The sequence below is a fragment of the Copidosoma floridanum genome, unplaced genomic scaffold (genome assembly GCF_036245765.1).
Source record: "Copidosoma floridanum isolate Cflo_tuat_1 unplaced genomic scaffold, Cflo_Japanese_pri ptg000014l, whole genome shotgun sequence".
NCBI lineage: Eukaryota > Metazoa > Arthropoda > Insecta > Hymenoptera > Encyrtidae > Copidosoma > Copidosoma floridanum.
In genome coordinates this window covers 8391047-8412770 of record NW_028321891.1, presented here as the reverse complement: position 1 = coordinate 8412770, position 21724 = coordinate 8391047, and the positions used below count along the sequence as shown (strand labels likewise).

General features: G+C 39.0%; 1 protein-coding gene across 1 annotated transcript; it reads right to left on the bottom strand.

Annotated features, from left to right (window-relative positions):
• Nucleotides 1–787: 787 nt before the first annotated feature.
• LOC106640084 (GTP-binding protein Di-Ras2) lies at nucleotides 788–21129 on the bottom strand. Its single transcript, XM_014353979.2, has 4 exons — nucleotides 20910–21129; nucleotides 10868–11086; nucleotides 3398–3641; nucleotides 788–1717 (listed from the first exon to the last, which is right to left on the bottom strand). The coding sequence occupies exons 1-3, from the start codon at nucleotides 21045–21047 to the stop codon at nucleotides 3408–3410; spliced, it is 591 nt and encodes a 196-aa protein (XP_014209465.1). The 5' UTR covers nucleotides 21048–21129; the 3' UTR covers nucleotides 788–1717; nucleotides 3398–3407.
• Between the last annotated feature and the right edge of the window lie 595 nt (nucleotides 21130–21724).

Here is a 21724-nt window from a genome sequence, read left to right as displayed (position 1 = left end):
TGTACAAATATAACGATTGCTGGACGAACCTTTTTTTTGGCTTCCTCTATTACGTCATTTACTCGAGTTTCCTTTTTTTTTTTTTTTTTTCTTTTCTTTTTTGAAATGAAACAAAATTGTGGATAGTTTTTATTTTATTTTTATCTTTGAATAGTAATTATATTTCAATGATGCAATTGCTGCGTATACGTGAGTTATTAAAATTCTAATATTTGCTTTTTTAATTAGTCATTACTTTTAATCGATAAAAAAATCTACTTTACGAAAATTGCAAGCGAAGATAATTAACTATCATACGATTTGACAGATTTTAACTATGTATCCTTAGTTTTGATACATGTATATAATATATTTATCCAAGTCTAATGTCAATTATTAATTACCATTTGCTACAATACTTTTCCCTATAAATGGTTTGTTTTTGCAGCTTATATTTTGGAATACTATACTTCTTGCTATTACAAAATCACGGCCACGTAGCTACGTAGATCTGACCGTGCAACACTCATTGTTACGAGCACATTATCCCTATACATAGTTGCTATTACGCATGCGATTAAAAATTTCTTACTTTCTCTAATTATAAGCCGCTATTTATTTTTTCATGCTAAGTACTCTATGCTATGTTGTGTACTTTTTTTTCTTTAGTGCGGACGAGAGCTGAAATATAAGTATGAGATTTTATGCTCGTATAAATAAATTGATTATTACTTTGTAATTATCGTCTTGTATTTATCATTGCAAACGAGAGTTAACTCGCATAAACATGGTAAGTAAATTGAAAAAAAAAATAATAATAATAATAATGAAAATAAATTGTGAATGAGTAATGATAAATAATCGATTCACGACACTCACAAACAACTATAAAATTTTCGTGGTAAAAACTTTTTTGACGGTCATGCCAATTAATTTGGAAAAAAAAGTTTTATCGGTAACAGCTTATTTTCAGTCAGGCTCATAACTAATTCATCGCCATAACATCGATACACATTCAATTTTAAATGAATACTTATTCATAAGAACCGAAGAATCTTGGAAAGCATTTATATTTCAGCACTCGTCCCCGCACGCTTCGATCGACCATATAATATACGTGTTTTATCCGTTGCTATAACAAACATCTCCAACGCGTGAATTTTTTAACTCGTCAATACTTTGCGTTCGCACCCCAATGATAGTAATCATAAACTCTTCTAGGTATGGGAATATTACAAAAACCTTACAACTATTCAACAAAAGTCAATTTTAATAACAACAACTCCATGTGCACAAGTGTGTGCTCGTTTCGTTTCTCCCACTGCCCATATTTCTCTTTATCACATGTGTATATTATACGTATGTTTTAAATAACGAATGAATGATGCGGCGACAAGGAAACAATATTCGATCGAGTTGTTTGGTGTTTTTTTTTTTTTTTTTTTGTTTCGTGACCTCGATCGCTACTTGTGGCATTTATTATATGTATTTTCATTGCGTACTTATAAAACAATCGATACAATCCACTCGCTCATCGCGTAACCGCCACCCTTCGAAACGTTTTCAAAGACGAAATGAAAAATCGGCTCCGTGGAGGTGAATGTCCATCGTCACGATCGGTCGATCCGTCATCCGGCAAACGGGATGAACCAAGGTAAGGAGGAGTTCTCGACGAGCCGTGTTGTCTCCGGCCGTGGCGTACATTTTCCAGCATCGCATGTACACGGGGCCAATGGCTCTGGAACAACGGAAAATCGGTGCGTTGGTATACTCGAAGACTCTGATGTATACACATACGGGCACGTTTATTATACATATGATAAGTAGTCACAGGAGGAGAGAAAAGCGAGAACGATGCGTTACGTAATAGATCTCTCGGTGTGTATATTCACAGGCCTCGTGAATTATACAGCTCTTCGGTATGGGAGATGCTCGTTTTTTATTCATACCCGTGTTTGCTTCCCTCAATGATGCAGTGAGAAGTGTTTTTGCCTATACCGTAACGGGACTAACGTAGACCAATTTGCTTTTTACCACGTATCGATCTCTCCCATTTTTTTTTTTTTTTTTTTCATCCCTACATTGAAATTGTTTTTCTATTCGTCCCCTCCTAAAATAACGGACCCAAAACGAAAGATATTTCAATACACCATCGATCGCGTAAATGGTACGAATAAGTTGGTGGTTTCTTTAACCCGAGCGTCGATTGATCTATAGTTTCCAGTGCTACATCGAATTGTTTTGGAGATCGAATTAACCTCGGAAACATGGTTTGAAAAAAAAAAAAAAATTGGCTAAAAAGATCCCCCACAAGCAGGACATTTTGAACCGGCAAAACAGAGATTTCCCACGTCCGAGCCGTCGATTAGTCTTCTCCCCCGAGCCGGCGGACGACAAAAGCAAGTAGGTACACCGGAGGGCCGACCGAAATAAATTAACCGTGAGAGCGAGCTCCGGCCACCCGTGTCCCGCACACGTATTCTATTCCGTACGTATCCACCACCGCCACAACGGATGGAACTAGCTTTTGAGAACCAGAACGGGGAGTGTATCGGCTTTTTTTTTTCTCGACCAAAGCGGCGAAAATCCGTGAATGTCATTACCGTAGATGACTCGCATGCAAACTCCACATTAGTCAATTGAATTGAGAGGAGTCTCGAGACCATGTAAAAGATGCATTCGTGCTTGTGTCCCTTGGTACACCCGCATTTCTGAATTTCGTCACGATCGGATTGGCAACACTCGGCTCCAATTGGGGCATACTCCGATGTACGTGGTTCCACAACGGTGTGGGAATAAAAAAGCGACTCTAACAAGAAAAATCTGACTGAGTTTCGCGCGTCAATTTGCCAAAGTCGAGTACTAGAGTGCGACTCGTTTCGGCCGGAGGAAAAAAAAAAAAAGAGCACGTAGGCACGTAATTCGGCACCTCGAGTATCCCGGCGCCTGCACTTAACCCACCACTCGGAGCCCGGCTTTTGTTTCCCCCTTGCGTCAATCGCGGCTCCGATTTCCCTCCTCACCCGCGAAACGACGGAGGAAAAGGTCTCCGAACGTTTGTTTGCCTTCCATTATCTTCTGGCGCTCGGGTTCCAAAAAGGAAGGCCACGTAAAATGACTGCACGCGTCTCCGATCGATTTTTTTACGTGCCTCGGTTACGATTTCCAACGTATCTCTGTATCTGACGAGTGTTCCGACTAGCACATGTTTTCATCGTAGGTGCACGCGAGCAACCTTATGCACACACATAGATTCTTTTGCTACGAGAGAGCGCACCCAAGAGTGGTCGCATCGCCCATAGTTCTCGTCGGGAGACGATTCAAAAAAAGTCACGTTCCGCGCGGGCGAAGGACAAGAAAGGGGGAAAAAAAGTATACATATATATATAGACATGATACGGTAGAGAAAAGAACCAACGAGTGGCCGTTCACATGACGGAGCACTTTTCCTTGAAGCTGATGGAGTTGTTGCTCTGGACCGGCTGTAGCGAGACCGACCGGTTCTTCTCCAGGGTGAGCAGGTCACGGAACAACGTGTTCACGTTGTGGTTCGTCTTGGCCGAGGTCTCGAGGAAGCCGCAGCCCCACCTGTCCGCCTCCGCTTGGCCCTCGCTCATCGCCACCTCCCGCCTCGACTGGCTCTCGTCGCACTTGTTACCCACCTGCGAGGACATTCGAAAGTTGCTTTTATTATGATAATATAATATAATACCTGTATTCCTTGCTCTCGCAACGTCCCCGGCGATTTGTGGATGGTGCAGGGAACTTTGGGGGTTACTTCGAGCGCATCCCTCCCCCCCATTGGTGATTAACGCCAATTCCCGTCTCAGGGGTGGGTATAAATATTTCGCCGGGCAAAGTTTGCAACGAGGTTGTGAGCGGAATAATGCAAGCTTTGCGTACCAAACTCGCGGCGAACGGAGGGTGCACGCAAATACATACATCTAAATGTACGTTTCTTCAGTAGAACAGGTCAGCGTTGGGTCGGACGCGCCTCGCGGTGCCATTAAAATTCCAGGGTTTTAAATATAACTTTGGCCGGTTTTCGCGATGTGGATAAAAAAAGCAAAACGACACATGCGAGTATCGATGGTCGCGCGTTGACGCGTGCCCTGGAGCTTTTCGAAGATTCATTGCTGCCTGGCTGGCTTTGACGTTACTGCTAGTCTATATACCAGTTTTGCGTTGTGCATGCACGTCGAGAGTTCTGGCAAATCGTGGCATAGAAGAAACTACGGTACATAAAGAAAAGTTTTTACGCTGTACACAACACTCAGACTTGAAAGCTCGTGTCCTTGTGGGTATAGTCATTTGATTGTCTTTGGCTTGATCGATACGGCTAGCCTCGCGACGTATTACCCTTCGTTTTCGCATTGCTGAAAGATTTATTATAAACGGGAATGGCACAAAGTACAAAGTTATTTTTTCATGGATACGTTTTAGAAGTAACGTTTGCTCGAAAAGTAATCGGGAGCTTTGAGCTTTAGCCACACGAAAATAAATGTTTACCAGGAGTTCAGGTTTCTTCGTGGACGATGTGAGAAATAAAATCTTACGAGCCATTTTATTGTCGGCAACGCCATCGCGTTTGTTAACGAGCGGGCTAACCAGTGAGCCATCAGCACCGATTTCGGTTTGGTAATTGAAATCACCCAAAACAATGCACGCAGAAAATAAAGCTTTCGAATGAGACTTGTATATACATTGGTGATTTTTTTCCAAACTTCCTGTCCCTTTCGACCAGAGCGCTATATTTTTTGACCAAAAAAATCTCACTTGAAACTTTTGTCCGCGTTTTTTCATCAACAATAGATTCAAGATTTGTGCTACTCGACAAAAAAATATCATCCCTCTTTCAATATTTACATTTTTTGATTTAAAAGAGTGTAAGCGCAAGTCACGCGTAACTTATATTACTCCCCAACTCAACCCAAAGTCTCATTTGAAAACGCTTTTTCTTTACCCTTTTTTGATATCTCTGCAGTCTCTGCTGCGTATTGTACTTTTTGGTCCAAAATAATCAATAAAGTAAAACACCAACGAGCTCACGGGATTACAGTACATGATATTACACGCCGACTAGAATTTCCATGTATATGCAGGCGGAACTGAGCGTCTAATCCCATTTAAAGCACTCGTGCGTGTGCTTGGGTCTTATACACACACACACACACACCGCATACGCGTGACGCAAGTTCAACGAGGCGTTTGCTCTTTAACGAGGCACGAGGAAATCTCCTCTTTCTCGAGTACCTTTATATGTGTGTACGGTGTCGTACGAGCACGTATATAAACATGTTGTTTGTATCCCTTTCAAGTTGGAGCTTTTGGCTCAACAATTTCGATTCGGTCGCTGTTCTTCAAGGATCTCTTTGTGTAGGCCAGTCGGGTTTATTTGACTGTTTGGCAAGTTTACGAATTCATCTCGTACTTATTGTTATCACAAAATAGTAATTATCTAGATTAGTCGAAATTTACGGTGTTTCATAAACTATGTGGATAAAAATATGAGGAGACCATAGAAATGTCTCTAGTAAACCATCCGCTCTTTTCAGTGAAGTATCTTGAGAGACTTGTGGTTTTTGTAGGAAAATTTCTTTTCTTTTTATTTTCCTACCATTGCCATAATACTCTGGAAATTAATTTTAATAATCATTTTAAACAAAGTTAATCCTCAAAAAATTTATATGTATGTATAGATAGACACACTGGTAAAAGCTCCAAGGTAAAAACATTAATCCTTTTTTTTTTGTCTCGTTGGATACTATTTACATCTTCTTTTGATGTTGTCTTGATTTTTAATTAAAGACAAGATTACGTTAATAATTTTTTATGTCTTCTCAAAGTTGTACCTCTCCACCCTTAATATTTTTATGCATATTGATAAACAACCTGACTTTGTAACATAATTTACGTTTTTTTTGATAAATCATATTAAGGACAAGAGTTTAGTTTACGACAAAGATCAGTATTGTGTACTATCTTGATCTCTAAAATAAAATAAAAAATTATTTTTTGAACGACTTTCAATTTGACTGGCATCACATGTCTCATTTGCAATGTAAATATGTATTTCTGGAGGTACATTGATACCGCTATGATTTTTATCCGCAAAAATGCAAATGAATATTGACTTTTCTTTTTAAAGTTAAATAAACATGAGTTTATCGAAATTGGAATTTTTTTTATCAAAATTTCAAATCGATAAAGCGATACGTACCCTAACGAAGAAAATTGCCTCCATCGAATAATTCGGAGATAAAAATTTTTCCACTCAGAAAATTATCATCAATCATCCGATAAAATTATTGAATATATTTTGCAGATATTTTTTTTTTTTTTTTTAGTTATTTAAATTCTGTGAAATATTAATATCTAGTTTTTTGCTCCACGTACGAATACACACGCACACGGCTCGTCCGTATAGCATGTGATACGTGCAGAGGACGTGACTTTACAGATAAGGATCATCTAATATCTTTTTTCTTTTTCCCCCGTTTTTTTCCAATTTCAATAGAAATCTAGTCCATACGCGACAAGTTTATCCAATTTATTTTCCATTTCCCGCTCCCCGCGCCAATACAACCCAATACTTTGTAAAAAAAAAACTTGACGTAACGTCACAACATTTTGCAAAGTATTCCGGAACTTTAATTGAAAACCAATTTCCCGAAATCATCCGAACGCGACCTGCGCTCGAAACTTGTGGAAAAAAGTGGAAAAATGGAACTCCCTCGGCTGCTCCAATGTATTTATCGACCTTTAGCCATCCACCGCGAAAGGAGCGGAATAAAAGCGCCAGGTAATTGTTTTTTGTTCGAGTGCCGGCGTCACTGCTTTCCGGGAACTAGAAAAACGCGAGCTGACACGTATGGGCACGCGAGAGATTAATACACGTATTTTTTTTTCTTTGATCTTTGGGCTCGATGAGTCGGGTCGTTTGGAACATTTGGGGGATGGTCGAGGCCGAGTCAATGTGGAAAAATTTGGAGTTTACAATATTCTCCGGGTCTCTATTCCGATTGACTCTCTCGTTACGAGTGCTATGTTGAATTTGCTCTTTCAATGATATACATATATACAGAGGAAAGAGGTGGATGTAAATTTTCTGCGCTGACGTTTTCTTTTGTATTTAAATGCGGGATCGTAGGAAAAAGTACCGCAAAGAGGAAACGGGTCTCGCGTCAAATTAAATTCCTTCTTTCTGGTATGCATCGACGCGTGGGAGGAAGGTGGTTTCTCTTTTTTTCTTCTCGTGTTGAAATAGGCAGTGTTCCGTATTGAATATTACCCAGTAAAAGTACTAGTTTTAATTGCAAGCTAAACAAGGTACCATCGCGGAATCGAAAAGAAAATTTATACCGTACATATTTTTTTTTGGTACCGTCTGTAATTACATGAATTTTCACACCACGTTTCCACACTTAATTGTATCAATAGAACTTTATGTCGAGGCACAGTAGTAATTTTTTATTAAAAATCGATCCCGATTTTACTTGAAAAATGAGATGAGGTATTTTTTCCGACAGGTATCGATATATTTGTAGACTGCGTGACCTTATCACGAATAGGTATACATATACATATACAGAAGTGAGGTAAAATTTGGAAATTGATTCTTAAAATATTGATCGTCAGTTATTTAACATTTACAAATGCGTAAATTGAAAACCCAACTTATTTCATGACTGGCAGAAAAAAACTCGGCACGACAGCTACACATTAGATATTTAATCAAATATTTTTTTCGAGCACATCAATTGAGTATCGATCTAAATTACAAAGTAATAATAATACAAGAGAGATTCCCACGCGTTTGCCACATTTTTAATAATCTCTTTCCAGTATTGTCCACACGTTAAGTGTACAGTTGTGACATGTGTACGAGTGCATAGTATGTAGTACCCGAATCCCTCCGTGGGCCAATCTGCTGACGAAATGCTTTGCCACCTGCACCTCCTCTCAGGTGCACTCGGAAAAAACTTTACACGTAAGATCAAGACGATGATACTACGTGCTTTTAAGTACTTATTTTGCCAAACAAAAAGTTGAAGAAAAACGCACACTTATGTCGCCGTTCTCACGATCTTTGCACCGGCATCCCTCTACTATGCACATGTGTGTGCTATACACAGATAGGTATCGAGACGCGACGAGTCGATAGCCATCAAGCCATCCACTCTTTTTTTTTTTTCATCACTTGTGTGCAAAAAGTGTGTACAGCATTTTGTACGTCCATATACGTGCACATATACAGTCGCGTGACAAACTCACGGCCTCCGAACAAGAGGAAAGTCTCGAGAGAGATTGGAGCTTTCGAGGGGCGCCTTCTCTCTTGCCACCCCGAGTGCAAGTGGACAAGAGTAAGAGAGAGAGAGAGAGAATATAAAGAGGGTGACACGTACGCAAGTGAGGTGTACAATTTTTTGGGAGAGAGCCTCAACTTACTTACACATTGCCGACGTTTTTATGCTTTATCGTCTGCCTTGGTGACCTTCGACACCGATACTTTTCTTTTCCTACTTTTTTTTTTCTTCCTCCCATAGTATCCTTCCCTTGCGTAGGTCAGAAGTATATGCTTGACTTACAACTTGTTACGTCGTTTAGGAAAATTACCGTCTCTGTGTACCTGCGTACAGTTTCGTTTGTGTCTCAAGCAATCGGAATTGTATTTGTTGGATTATTGATGTTATTTAAATGTTTATCAATTTTTTTTTCTGCAGTGAGTATGCTTTATTTTAACAGAATGTAACAGATGTCTTAATTGATTTTTTTGTCGGTGAAATATTTTTTTTTTTTAATTTACGATAATCAGACAACTATATAACGTATAATATTATTTGCTGAAATGTTTTACTTAAATTTTTTTTTTTTTCTATTATTATTGGTACATTATTCTTAAAACAAGATTTCCAGTAAATAAGAGAGTATAAAAAATATATGCTGCAAAAAAAATTATTACAATAAAATTTTTAATTCAAAATTTCGAAATTTAATTAGTTAACACATCCCATTTTAATTTTTTTTCTAATGTAAATGTTTACGTATTAAAAAAGAATTTCAGAAAGATTTTTTTTGCAAGATAATTGACACCAGTTCTTTAGATTTTTGAAAGAAACTAAAGGGATTTATATTTTATGAATATGTACGAGGTACATATATTTCGGTTTCACGATTACCAAGAGAAAAATAACTTTTTTTGTTTTTTTATTTTTCTTTTCCGGGTGTCGGTGAAATGTGTTTTTCACGTGTTTCAGTAGATTAACATACGAGGAACGTATTTTCTTATTTTCCGGATGTACACGTATCCCATGCGAATGTGCCGGGAAATCGCTTTTGCCACACGCGCATTTCGATTTACACGTGTCGAGAAAGTGGAACAGTATTGAGCAAATTCTACGTTATGATGGAGATCATTTTTAATGAAAAGTACATTCATGAGAAATTACTTACTCGCAGTATTTGTTTTTTTTTTATCGATTTTGGGAAATACATGATTAACGGGTATAATAATTTTATTGATTTTAACGAATTTGTATAATTACGTAGATATACGGTTTTCAGAGTGCAATTATCAATGACGATGAAGGTAGCGCGGTTGTTCGAAGGTCGGACCTTTTAATTAAGTATGTAACATTTAAATACGTTGTAGCTTTTGCGAAAATAATTAAAGAGATTTTTTTTAAACTTTTTTTTGTCCTTTACTGCAATTAAAACAAGAAAAGCCAAGTGATGCGTGTGATGAAATGCAGCGAACAAGTGATTGCTGGGCGTGTAAAAAAAAAAAAAAAAAAAAAAAAAAAAAAAAAAAAAAAAAAAAAAAAAAAAAAAAAAAATAAGGTTTAATTAGACCTTTGACGTTTAATGAACGGTAACCATGTAGTTTGCGCTCGAGTTTTTCTTTGTTTTCTTGCAAATGTGTACACGAAGGATGATTCTCGGATGAGCGCAGGTCGAAAGTTACGGAATTTTAGCATCTCAAACTCCATAATTAGAGAGGGGGGTTCCCTTGACTTTATTTTTGCATACACTTGAGTGTTAAAACGAGTAGGTATTTTTAATATTTGTTTCATGATTGCAAGACCCATGAAAGTCTACTTTAAAAAGGGGATATCAGCATCTGTGGGGTGGAAAAAAAATCGCACACGCATCCACTTTTTAAAATTGAAATTCGCTCTCCGGGGAATCAAAGTATAACCACACCAACCCTTTTTGATGTGATTACCTATATTACACAAAAAACAATTTTCGTAATGCATTCTCGGAGCGTAAACAATTGCAAATGAAATGGGATCCGCTCGAAACAAAGGCCAAAAATACGTAATTTCATTTTACGGAAAAAAAAAAAAAAAAAAAAAAAAAAAATCAGTTTGAGTATATAGTTACGGGCAATTCCCGTACGTGGGATAAGAAGAACCCGTGTACACACACCTTTGACTGCATAAATAAGGTTTCCAACGAATTCAGTCGATAATACTCTTTGAACGCCCCATCCTCCCCCTCGACTCTCCGGCAACGTTAATCCCCTTATATACTCGCGTTTAAAGAGCAAAGTTTTATGACGACACAAAGGACAATTAGGGCATTAAAACCAGCGATCTTTCGCGCGCAAAATGAAAAGGAAAAGAAAAAAGTTGAACCAAGGGGGAAAAAAGAAACAGTCCGCAATTACCTCTATTGTGGGAGATGGGGGTCGGGGCAGTGGGTGCGATGGGATGCGCATACGTACAACCCACGTACACCTATATACACGTTATACAATTATTGCGAGGACGGTATAGGAAGTACTTAACGAGGAGTGGTATATATATATATATATATGGATACACAATAGAGGGAGCCGTTAACATAATTCAGTGGGTGGAGAGAGAGAGAGAGGCTTACTTACCAGCATGACGGGTATCTGCGTGATGTCTTGTCCCTTGAGCTCGCGTATGACCTCCCAGATGGGCCGGAGCTCCTCGAAGCTCTGGCGCGACGACACCGAGTAGACGAGGATGAAGGCGTGGCCCTTACTTATCGAGAGCCGCTGCATCGCGGGAAACTGATGGGACCCCGTTGTGTCCGTTATTTGAAGCGTGCATATGTTTTTGTTGCAACTAATCACCTGCAATGCACGCACCCCGCTCGGTTTTTTTTTTTTTCCTTTTCTTTTTTCTTTTTTGGGAATCAGGAGTTTTCGCCCTCGTTTACAGCCACAACGCTTGTTATGACTCACGGATATCCCCTCTGGATTTACCCCCTGAATTTAGCGCGTCTTTTTTTTTTTTTTTTTTTTTTTTTTTTTTTTTTTTTTTTTTTTTTAATGAATAATCCTCCCTCGTCGAAGCGATTACAAAATATAACGCGCTCGAACCCAAAGAGAACACACGATCTGTAATTAACAGGGCGAATCAATGAAATTAAAGTTCATAAAAAAAAAAAAAAAAAAAAAAAAAAAGAGCGTATAAACCTTGTGGTCGCGGCGATAAATCAAACTTTTGTCATGGACGCGTAATCCATGTGTCAGTCGAGATTATTCGAAGAAAAAAAAGAAAGAAAAACCTCGTAATTCCCTCTCTTTTCCGGCTTTCCCCTTGTGTAATATGTATCGTTTAAAAGCCACTAAATCATCCAGACGCGATAATTTTCTCATCTATATACTTGTGATAATCAAACATTTAATCACGTAACACACACACACACACTTACACAACACATAACGATATCGATGGAAAAACAATTGTTTTTTGTTTTAATTGTTATATAAAATACACGTCCAACAAACGAAGGCACTGACGCACCAACATTGAAAATATCAAGCATTGACGAACAAATCGGCGTTGGGAGGGAAATCGCGTTTCCCCAAACCCAATGAGCTAACTTGATTTTCCGAAAATCACGTCACGAGTTTGAATTGATACACCGGGGACGTATATACAAATTCGTCGTCGAATCGAGCACGAGTCGCATATCGCGAACACAGCAACGGGTCCCACCAGTTTCACCAATAAGTAGACTTGGTGCATGTATATAATTATATGTATGTATGTATAAAGCCTTATAGACTCCTTTCGTCTCTGCTACCCATGTATATATATATATATATACATGTATACATGCGGGCTCGAGAGAGCCGGCATCGTCATGAGATCATCGCCGCCTTGAGAGAGTGTCGGGAGCCAAGTGGAGAGGAGTAAAGTGGCTGGGGGCTCGGGTTGAAGGTGAAAGCCGGGTATATGAATGATGTATATACTTATACGTGTGCAAGAATGGCTCCGGAGGATTTATATTTGTCAAAAAAAAAGAGGGGATTTCCCGGGATAAGGTTGAAGCGGTGCTTCCGCTGCCGGTGATGGTGGTAGAGGTAATTTAGTCTTGGATTGAGCTTAAAGTGCCTTTTTTTTTTATCCTGCACTTGCGCGAGAGCGAAAGACATTTCGTGAGGAAATTATTTGTAAGTACACATACAGTTTTTACATATTATAGGTATGCCTTTTTTGACGAAATAGAAACGCAAGTAAACGTATACACCTACCGAGCAAACGTACAGGCGCAACAATGAAAAAAGAAGAAAAAAAATATCGACGTTTCGTGCGTACGAGCGTTGTGTACACCGATAGATTTGCCTTTCGGCTCGCCCGCACACCTCCGTTTCAACAATGCCTGGCCGAGAGAGAGAGAGAGAGAGCGTTACTTACTTTTAGCGTTTCATTGAATCGATATGTATTAGGAGAAAGAAAAAAACAAGCGCGGGGGGGGGGAAGAAAAAAGCCAATGGGTATTAGGATTAACTCCGTTCCGTCGGGCGGAAAATCGATAACCGATTGCTCTCTGTTTTTTTTTTTCCCCCCTCCAAACTATCGGTTCTGGGACTGCAAAACGGCCTTTCACGCGATTAATCCAGCTGTAGCTTTTCGCGCGGCAATGTTCGTTTCGCATTGTTTATGATTTGTACTTGCAGCTAACGCGCTGCAATTTTTTTTTTTTTCCGAAAGAAATGGAGAAATGACACTCGACGAGTGAAGTTCGACTTAGCGCGTGTAATGTCACACCGAGTGCACTGAAAATCGTACCCGTTTGGTTTGGAACACATTTACCGTGCCACCAATAAAAAATGGTCTCACCTCCCTGCTACTGCACTTATACTTGTACAAACAAACGAACTTGGGGAGGTACGTATAGCGCACACGACGAACGAAACCCTAAAACATCGCGAGCCGTTTCTGCAACTGTTGTTTAATTAGTATGAGACCTTTGTTGGCTTCTCGTAATTAAACTCTGCGCCAAGTGCCGGCCAAGGTACGGTGAAAGCCGGTGTACGGAAAGGGGAGAAAAAAAAAAAAAACAAATTGAAAAGGGAGGCGGTGGTGGTCGAGTGACGATGACGTTCAGCTCCTCTCGAGCTCCACAACGAGCCCTTATCATCCTGCAACACTCAACTCAGATTTAAAAATGTGTACATTTTTTATGCTTTGTATTGGCTCGTTTGAGCTTTTTGCAACTCGTGCTAACGTTATGCGGCAAATATACGAGGTTTTGTTGAATTTTCATGCCATTGATGTAACTACGGTTGCTACGCTAGAAATCTACTCACAAACGTGCACACTGGTGGAAAAACAAAGAAAAAAAAACAAAAAAAATCCTCAAAAGCTCAATTATTTTGTTGCCTGTAAACTAGACTGCAAAAGCGTGCCGCGTGTTTGCATCCCTCCGCGATTTCTCGGAATATCTTTTTTATTTTTATTTTTTCTAGCTATGTGCGTGTGCATGCGTTATTTTTCGTACGAAAAAATGTTAGTGCAAAGTTTTTGCGAGCTTTCGTGATTGAAAACGTTGTACACGGTGTATATGGTTGTACTGCCTGCGGCGTGGATCGATAAATTTCACGACGCCGAGACAATGAGGAAAAAAAAAAAAAAAAAAAAGAAACAAAAATTAATCTCGTCCTTAAAACTCCTTTCGAAAGGATATTGCCTCCCGCCCCCCCCCCGATCTATTATTTATCGGGTGTGGAGCGAGTGTCCCGTCGAATTTCACCAAAGCCCGCCACCCACGTTCCACGCACTTTGTTAAACAAAACCCTTACCGGGTTTATACCCGTACATATATATATGTGTGTGTGTATACGTACAACACCGGCGGCACATCATTAATCTTGTAGCTATACTGCTGCTCTGCGGGAAAAATTGCCGCAGACCTTTTTTTACGGACACAGGCGCGCGCACACGAACTCGGTGTCTTTGAGGCGCGTGCGAACCTTTGGCTCTTGAAAAAAAAAGCCTTGGGGAGCTTTTCTTTTTTTTTTTTTTCTTGCACTTAGGGAAGTAAGAGGTACGTAAAAGTGTTTCGCCAGCGTTTGGATGATCATATTTTTATGTGTCTAATGCTCGTGATGTATATTGCGTATACATGCGATGGTGTGTATCATGCCATTTTGGGTATACTTTAGGCGCGCGTGTACTTGATTTGGATAATCTTACTGTTTGATTTGTGGACTAATTGATGGTACGAGGGCGGTAAAATTTTGGCAGAAAGGCGGGAAAAACGCTTTTTTTTTGCGAAATTTAGGATTTTTATTGGTATGAAATTCAGTGGATATAAAGTAGCTCAGGGTGTATCCAACGCAAGAAATGAAGTAATCGAATTTTATGAAAAAAAAAAAAAAAAAAAAAAAATCACATTTATGAAAATTGAACGAACAAGATACCCTTTCAAGTTTATTTTTGAGGAAAAAAAATCATACCCACCCTTGTAATAAACATATGAAAAAAAAAGATGCGACGAAAATCTCAGTACACCATTTTCTTTTCCCCGAAAATTAAAAACAACATGTCCCCTTTTTTCCCGTAAATCAACGAGCCTCCCTATATTTTCCTATCGTGTTTTTCCACGTATAAGGTAACCATACGAGTATTTCCTATAACATCGTACCGTCGTGTGCGAACCAAATGACTCGTCAAAATCAAATCGAGCGTCAAAAAAAAAAAAAAAAAAAGTCCCATTTTCGTTCCCTATGTATGGATGCACATACATCCAACCATCACTCGAGTATATATTTCGATAGAACGAGGGTTGATGGTATGAAATAAAAAAAAGAGGGTGTATCATGCAAAGATAAGGAGTCGAGGTGTAGTCACGTGTAATAATAAAATGCGTTTTTTTTTTAAACCCACGTACATATATGTGTATATTAACGTGTACAATGTAGGTCGAGGAACGCACTTGTGCTTCGCGCATCGACGAGGGGATAAAAGGTCACGAAGAGGGAGGAGGAGGAGGAGGAGGCTTGTGAAAAAGGGGTAGGTAGGTGTACAAGGGAGTCGAGTCAAAGTGCACACGACGGCCTCATCCGCGCGTACAAATAGGCGTCGGAAAGCCATTGGGTAACAAAAATACGTAGCTTCCCCCTTTTATCTGATGAAAACAATCATAATGGTGATATAAAGAAGGGAAAAGAAAAAGTTACGTGTATGGGTACAACGTAATGATGTAAGGTGCGATCCCAGCGAGAGATGGAACTTGCGTCGTTGCCTCTCGAGGGGGACGAGCTCGCGAGCCTCTTTTTTTTTTCACCCCCTCGTTCGTCTTCGGGGGAAAAAAACTTCTGACGTTACGTAACTCCACCTCAACGCGCAAAGTTTCTTTTTTTTTTTTTTTTTTTTTTTTTTTTTTTCGTTGGCCCGAGAGCTTTTGCGCGTCCGGGGTACGGAAGAGTTTAGCGCGGAAATGCATTTCGGGAGTTGGATGATGCAGCTACTGCTGCTGCGTCTCGAAAATTAATCGCACACACGTTTGCTACTTTGAAAGTGTTGCAGTGTTGGAAGGAGGGAAAAAAGTTGTTGGCGCGTTTTTCTCTTTTTTTTTTTTTTTCCTTCCATTCGTTATACGAATAAGCTTCTTTCTTTTCAATTCTTTCGCTTATTTGAGTGTAGGATTTTTTTGCAAAGAGAAGGAGATTTTCAAGCTGTATTTTCTTTCGGTACACTGTTTTACTCTCGCTCGAGATTGTTTTTTTTTTCTTTTGCTCTATTATTTTGTGCTTTCCATACCGTAAGGAAAAATGTGTGCGGAACGAGCAAATCTCTATATTTGCAGGGGGGGCTGAATAGGAATCCGCGTTTTCTCCGCCGGTGGAATTATTCGACCATCGTGATTTCATGAAAATCGCAGTCGAGAAGCGTGAAATCGCGGCTTTTTCAAATACAGAATGAATGCGTTTTTTTTGGCTGGCTCGTGGGTCACCTACATATTTTCTGTTTGTTTGCGTTAAAAAAAAAAAAAAAAAAAAAAAAAAATTACAGCAGTGGGGCACGATTATTATTATTATTTGTGCTGGAATATTTTTTTCCCCGGTAATTTTTGTTACGCAGTGATAAAAAGTAACTACATGTTTCAGCTTATAATGAATTATAAATCTAAAAAAAATTAATTAATTAAATATTTGATTAGTTTGAACTGAACCTTGTTCCCTCAAAATACTTACGCACTATTTTTTCTGTAAAAAGTACTAGGTCATAAAAGAAAAAAACTGTTATTTTCGAATATTTAAAAATTCATGAAACAATTGCGCTGAAATTGTCGATATATGATTTCTTAAGTGTACATGTATGCATCTCTCGTTGGCTCGTGCAGTTACATCGCGCTTTCCTTTCATTTCCCGAAGCAAAGCATCTTATCACCGCGTACGAATTAATTACTCCGATTGCGAGAAACTCCTTGAATGAAACATGTGTGTATATATATACATGCCCACACGGACTCTAGATGCGCGGAAGCTGGAAACGCGCGTGCAATTTGTACGTGTATATGTACATGCTTCGCGTTTAATTTACTCGGATAAGAGATTAACAAAGTAGACACGAAGCTTTGGTCACGAAAAGTAAGTGATGTCATTCGTTTGCACGAATAAAAATTGAGATTGCCATCTTTGCAGTGTTTTCTTTTCTTTTCTTTTTTTTTTTCTTCTTCTCTCTTGCGTGGTAAACGCAAAAAGAAAATGCCCTCATTAACAATCTCGAGTACGTTTTTATTTCAGAAAAAAAAAACAAGTATCACGTTATTATCGTGTTTTCTCACGGTGGATTAATTAAAACATTTTTCTCGCATGTTTGCATATCCCCGTTGGATTGTCACGCTATAATTGATTAGTTTATTTACCATATGGGTGTTAACAGATTAATCTTATGTAGTTCTATCGATTTGACATTTATTATCGTGTCGAAAAATATATTCTCCCACGCCGAAAAGATCATCGCGCGTTTCAATCGCAACGGAACAATGAGAGTTTGGTTTTGAAGAGTAAAAGCAGGAACTACATAAAGTACCTTCTACACCGACACTCTTTGAAATGCTCTGTAAACATAGTTCGAGTCTTTTTACGTTTGGAATGAAAACATACGACAGACCATTCGACGGAAATAAAACTTTTTTACAAGATGTTATCGTTCCTTGTACGATTTGTTCTCTTCAAAAAATCAACAATGTCAAATGGCAAACTTCCTTTTCATCCAATCATATACAAAATTGTATATGCGAAGGAAAACAATCATTTAGGAGTATGAATAGCAGTACGAAAACATTAGTGTCACTGAGCTAATTGTTGATAAAAAAAAAAAAAAAAAAAAAAAAAAAAAGAAAAAAAAAGTGTAAGAGAATCCAAATTTGTGTCAACATGATATATTGATTTATATTAGCTTACGTAAAATTAGGTAAGCACAAAAATAATTTTAATTTTCGCGAGTTGGTTGAATTTGCATATAAAAAAAAAAAAAAGACGAAAAATTCCGGTCGTTATCGTGTATACACATGGTGAAACACTTGTTGATATTTACAACCCCGAAAAACGAATCGATAAAATTTACTCGGTCCACACGGGGCCAAGATTAAAACGTCAAATTGGAAAACGTATCACCCGAGTGTGAATTATTTCCGCCGTTGCGATTTTTCGATTAGCGTGCCAATTGCGATTTGGAATGATTTTGCATCGGTAACGCGCTTATTTACCCTGCGTGTTGTTTCGTGACCACGCGTGGATTTAATTGACCATTGATTACGTTGTATAGATTTTAAGGTGTGAAAATGAAAATATCGTCAACATCGTTAAATGAAGATAGGGAAGTAATAATTACGTGTGCAAAAAACAAGGTAGTGGCGATAAGCTTTGAACGAGCCTTCAATCATCAGTGGGTACTTGTATTCGTACGCACCTACGTCTCCACAATAGCTACTCCATCATATCCCCTCGTCGTGTCTATTTTTTTGTTATTGTTCACGTACGCGGCAACAAGTACACGAGCATCGCTATGTGTGCATTCGCAGGTACAGCCGCGATAAACCACACCCCCTTTTCCCAACAAGAACAACACAATGCAACACACCGTTAGCTATACAACGAGTCCGTTATTCAACGATTGCACACGAGCCGGCATTCATTCCCCGGGGAACGGTGGTGCTGGTCGTATACTCACAGAAAGAAAGTAGAGCAGGTTACGCGCGGGAAAATATTACGCGACTCGTTTCGTGGCTCGTAAATATTATGGCGTTTGCGCGTGCACACCCACTCGAGGTGTATACGTATAGGATGGTCGCAAGGAAAAATCAACACGAAAAGACAAAGTGACATCGTGACTTGGGAATGGGGGGGGGACAAAGAGAGTCCATTCGTTTCGTTGGGCGGGTGGAAAAAAAAGGGGTGGAGGTCGGATCGAATCGTCGCGGATGGAAATTCAAACAGAGAACGTCCGGACTTTGGAAACTTTGATTAAAACTCTTTTCGCCGGTACTATGAGGAGCTTAGCGGGTTTTTTTAAGCAGCCGCGCTTTTCTCGTTATACGGTGGCTCTCGATTGGGGGAGAAATGATCGTCGGACGTTCTTCTCGAATTTTTTTTTCTTCTTTTTCTTTGAACAAAATGTGTATTGTTGGATTTTTCGATTAGAGATGAAATTTTTTTGTTTGTTTTCTCTCAAGTGTATTTGGGATTCCGTTAGGTAACTTTATCCTGGTTCACGTAACTGTAATGGAAAATCCAAGTGTATTCAAGTTGGGTTTTTTTTGGATAAAAAGTACGTAACAATATACGAAGCAGTGCTGTTAAAATGCAAGCGTTTAAAAAGCAAGTAAATTTATGCTACATCAACTATTACGTGTGAAATTTAAAAAATCCGGATGAAAACAATAAAAAAGTGTTGTGTTTTACGGACAATTTATCATCCGTTAAACTAATTAATTCGTCAATTATTGATTATTATACGTATTGATTTTTCATAATTTTATTTACCGTTTTTATCATAATTGTTAAATTATTGCCGTACATTGATCTACATGTAAAAGAAAACTTAATGGTTCATTGATTATTTAACCGCCTCCATTAAGCCGAACGATATATTTTTTTTTTCAAACGATTGGCACAGGGAGGCCATAAAATGTTAAACACTTACATTGGGGCGTTTTACGTCTTATATATATATATATATATATATATATATATATATCCTCTTTTCCGATTGATTATTTCCGTTTTAAAATTTTACGGTTCGATAATAGTCGATAACACATTTTTTTTCATCAATTAATCATTAATATCATCGTGATGATTTATTTTGTAATAATTCTGCCTTTTTTTTAGTACACGTTATTTATTTGAAAAATAATGGGACGAAAAGGGGGGTACTTTGACGTTCGAATGCGCAGTTGTATGAAAAAGTGACCCGTCTTTTGTGTACGCGTGGGTATATAATACACTTTTTCCTGGACGAGAATGTCAATAACACGGACGAGAAAATAAGTCATAATTTAAAAGCAGAGGAGGAGGAGAAACCGAGGGATATCCAATTACACGGCGTCTCTTCAAAGATGACGCGGGGATATCGGCTCGCAACTAATGCGCCTTTTTAAATATTCAACCCTCGACAGCTGCAGGGCTCTCCCGTTGCATTATGCGCGCGTGCATTATTTAAACTTTTTCCCGGTCTCTATTTCCTTTTTTTTTTTCTCCGCTCTATGCTGAAAAATATCAATTTGCCCGTATTTTTTATTTTCGAGGGTCACGAGTTCTCCTTTCGTTCGTGACTCTTTCGAGTATATTTTTCGAACAGTACAAGTGATTTATCTTTTTTTTTTTTTTTTTTTTAATTTTCTATTATTAACGGTCGATTTATTAGAAGAGTAATTTTTTTCTACAGAAAATACCTTTTTCCTCCATGTAGAAAGGGCAATTTATTTTCGAGGAAAATCAGGCGGCTAACTAGTTAATTTGCCTCGAGATTGAGATCGTAAAATGTCGTCCGTCAAGATGAGTAACGAGGTTGATCTTACCAATCTTCTAATGATTAATTAAAAAACTCTCTCGAGTAATGAATAGAAAATTAAAAAAAAAAAAAAAAAAAAAAAAAAAAAAAAAAAAAAACTATCACTGATCAAATCATTTTAGGTGCTGGATTGCTAATTATAGTGGAGGATATATTTCCGTTATGAAAGCCATTAAAGTACGTTCATTCAATCGCGTGATTATTATTTTTATTTTTTTTTTCCTATATTGACGTATGATATTTATTGAATGTAAACAATAAAAAGGTATTTATTTATTTTGATTGCCAATGATACGACCGTGCAAAGTTATAATCCCAAACCACCAAATGGTATGAATGTGAATGGATTATCCCTCGTGGCTTTTTCCAAAAGTTCAATGCATGAGAACTACTTTTTTTATAACTGCCATAATCTCGTGCAGACTCTTGGGAAAAAAGGCAGAGTGTTGGTCAAGCAAAACTACAAAAACTGACAGGTGAAACGCATTCGTATGCAAACAAAAGTCCATAAACGCCCCTTTAAAAAAAAGTCCACTATACTGTGGACCATTCAAGCAACCTAATGGCTCGAAAGCGCCGATCACAACGACGGCAATGCAAACGCAAACAGTAAAAAACATCAACGCGTGCACTCCATACCTGTCTGTAGGTGTCTTCGATGGTCGGTACGTAAGACTCGCGAAAGGTGCCCTTGACGAAGCGCAGCACGAGCGAGCTCTTGCCGACGCCCCCGGCGCCAAACACCACGACCCGGTAGTCATTGCTCTGTTCCGGCATCCTAACATCTGCCGTCGCGCCGGCCTTGTTTGTCGGCCGAAGCGCCGACGATTCCCCACACCTGTTTTCTTATTCAATTTTTTCTCTTCAAATACTACTATGCCGTCACAAACGACTCCCGGGGATATGCTCCACTGGTCCAAGCCTCCTTCGCCCACCCGAGACGCAAGTTGCCCTTTGCCCCGTGAAGAAGAAAAAAGAAAAAGAGAGCACTTGTATCGTTGTTGTATTTTTGTTCTCTTATCGTTATTGTTGTTCTCCTTGGTTGACAGCAGCACGGGCCGATCTTCCAACAGTGAATAATTGCACGGGTCGTAGGTGCATTGTTAATGTACAGTTGGACCGTATGGACAAGAGCGAGCTTCACTGGTCCCGACGTCGCGCCAAACGTTTACCTGTTCCACTTGTGACGAGTCGAGCGCCCTGTCCACGTGGGCTCTTGATTTTACATCACCGCTCCTCCGCGTCGCTCCATCTTCTTTGTTTTTCTTTTATGCATATATGTATATGTACGTCCTCTTCCTTATCTACTCCTCCGTCGTTGGTACGTGGGTAAACAAAAATACACGGAGGCGCGCGCTTTTATGGGAAACGAGAGTCAAGAAAACGAGGGGGTGTTTGATGGGTATAAGTGTCAGATGGATCCTTTTTTGCTTTGCCTCACCGTCGTTGCACCA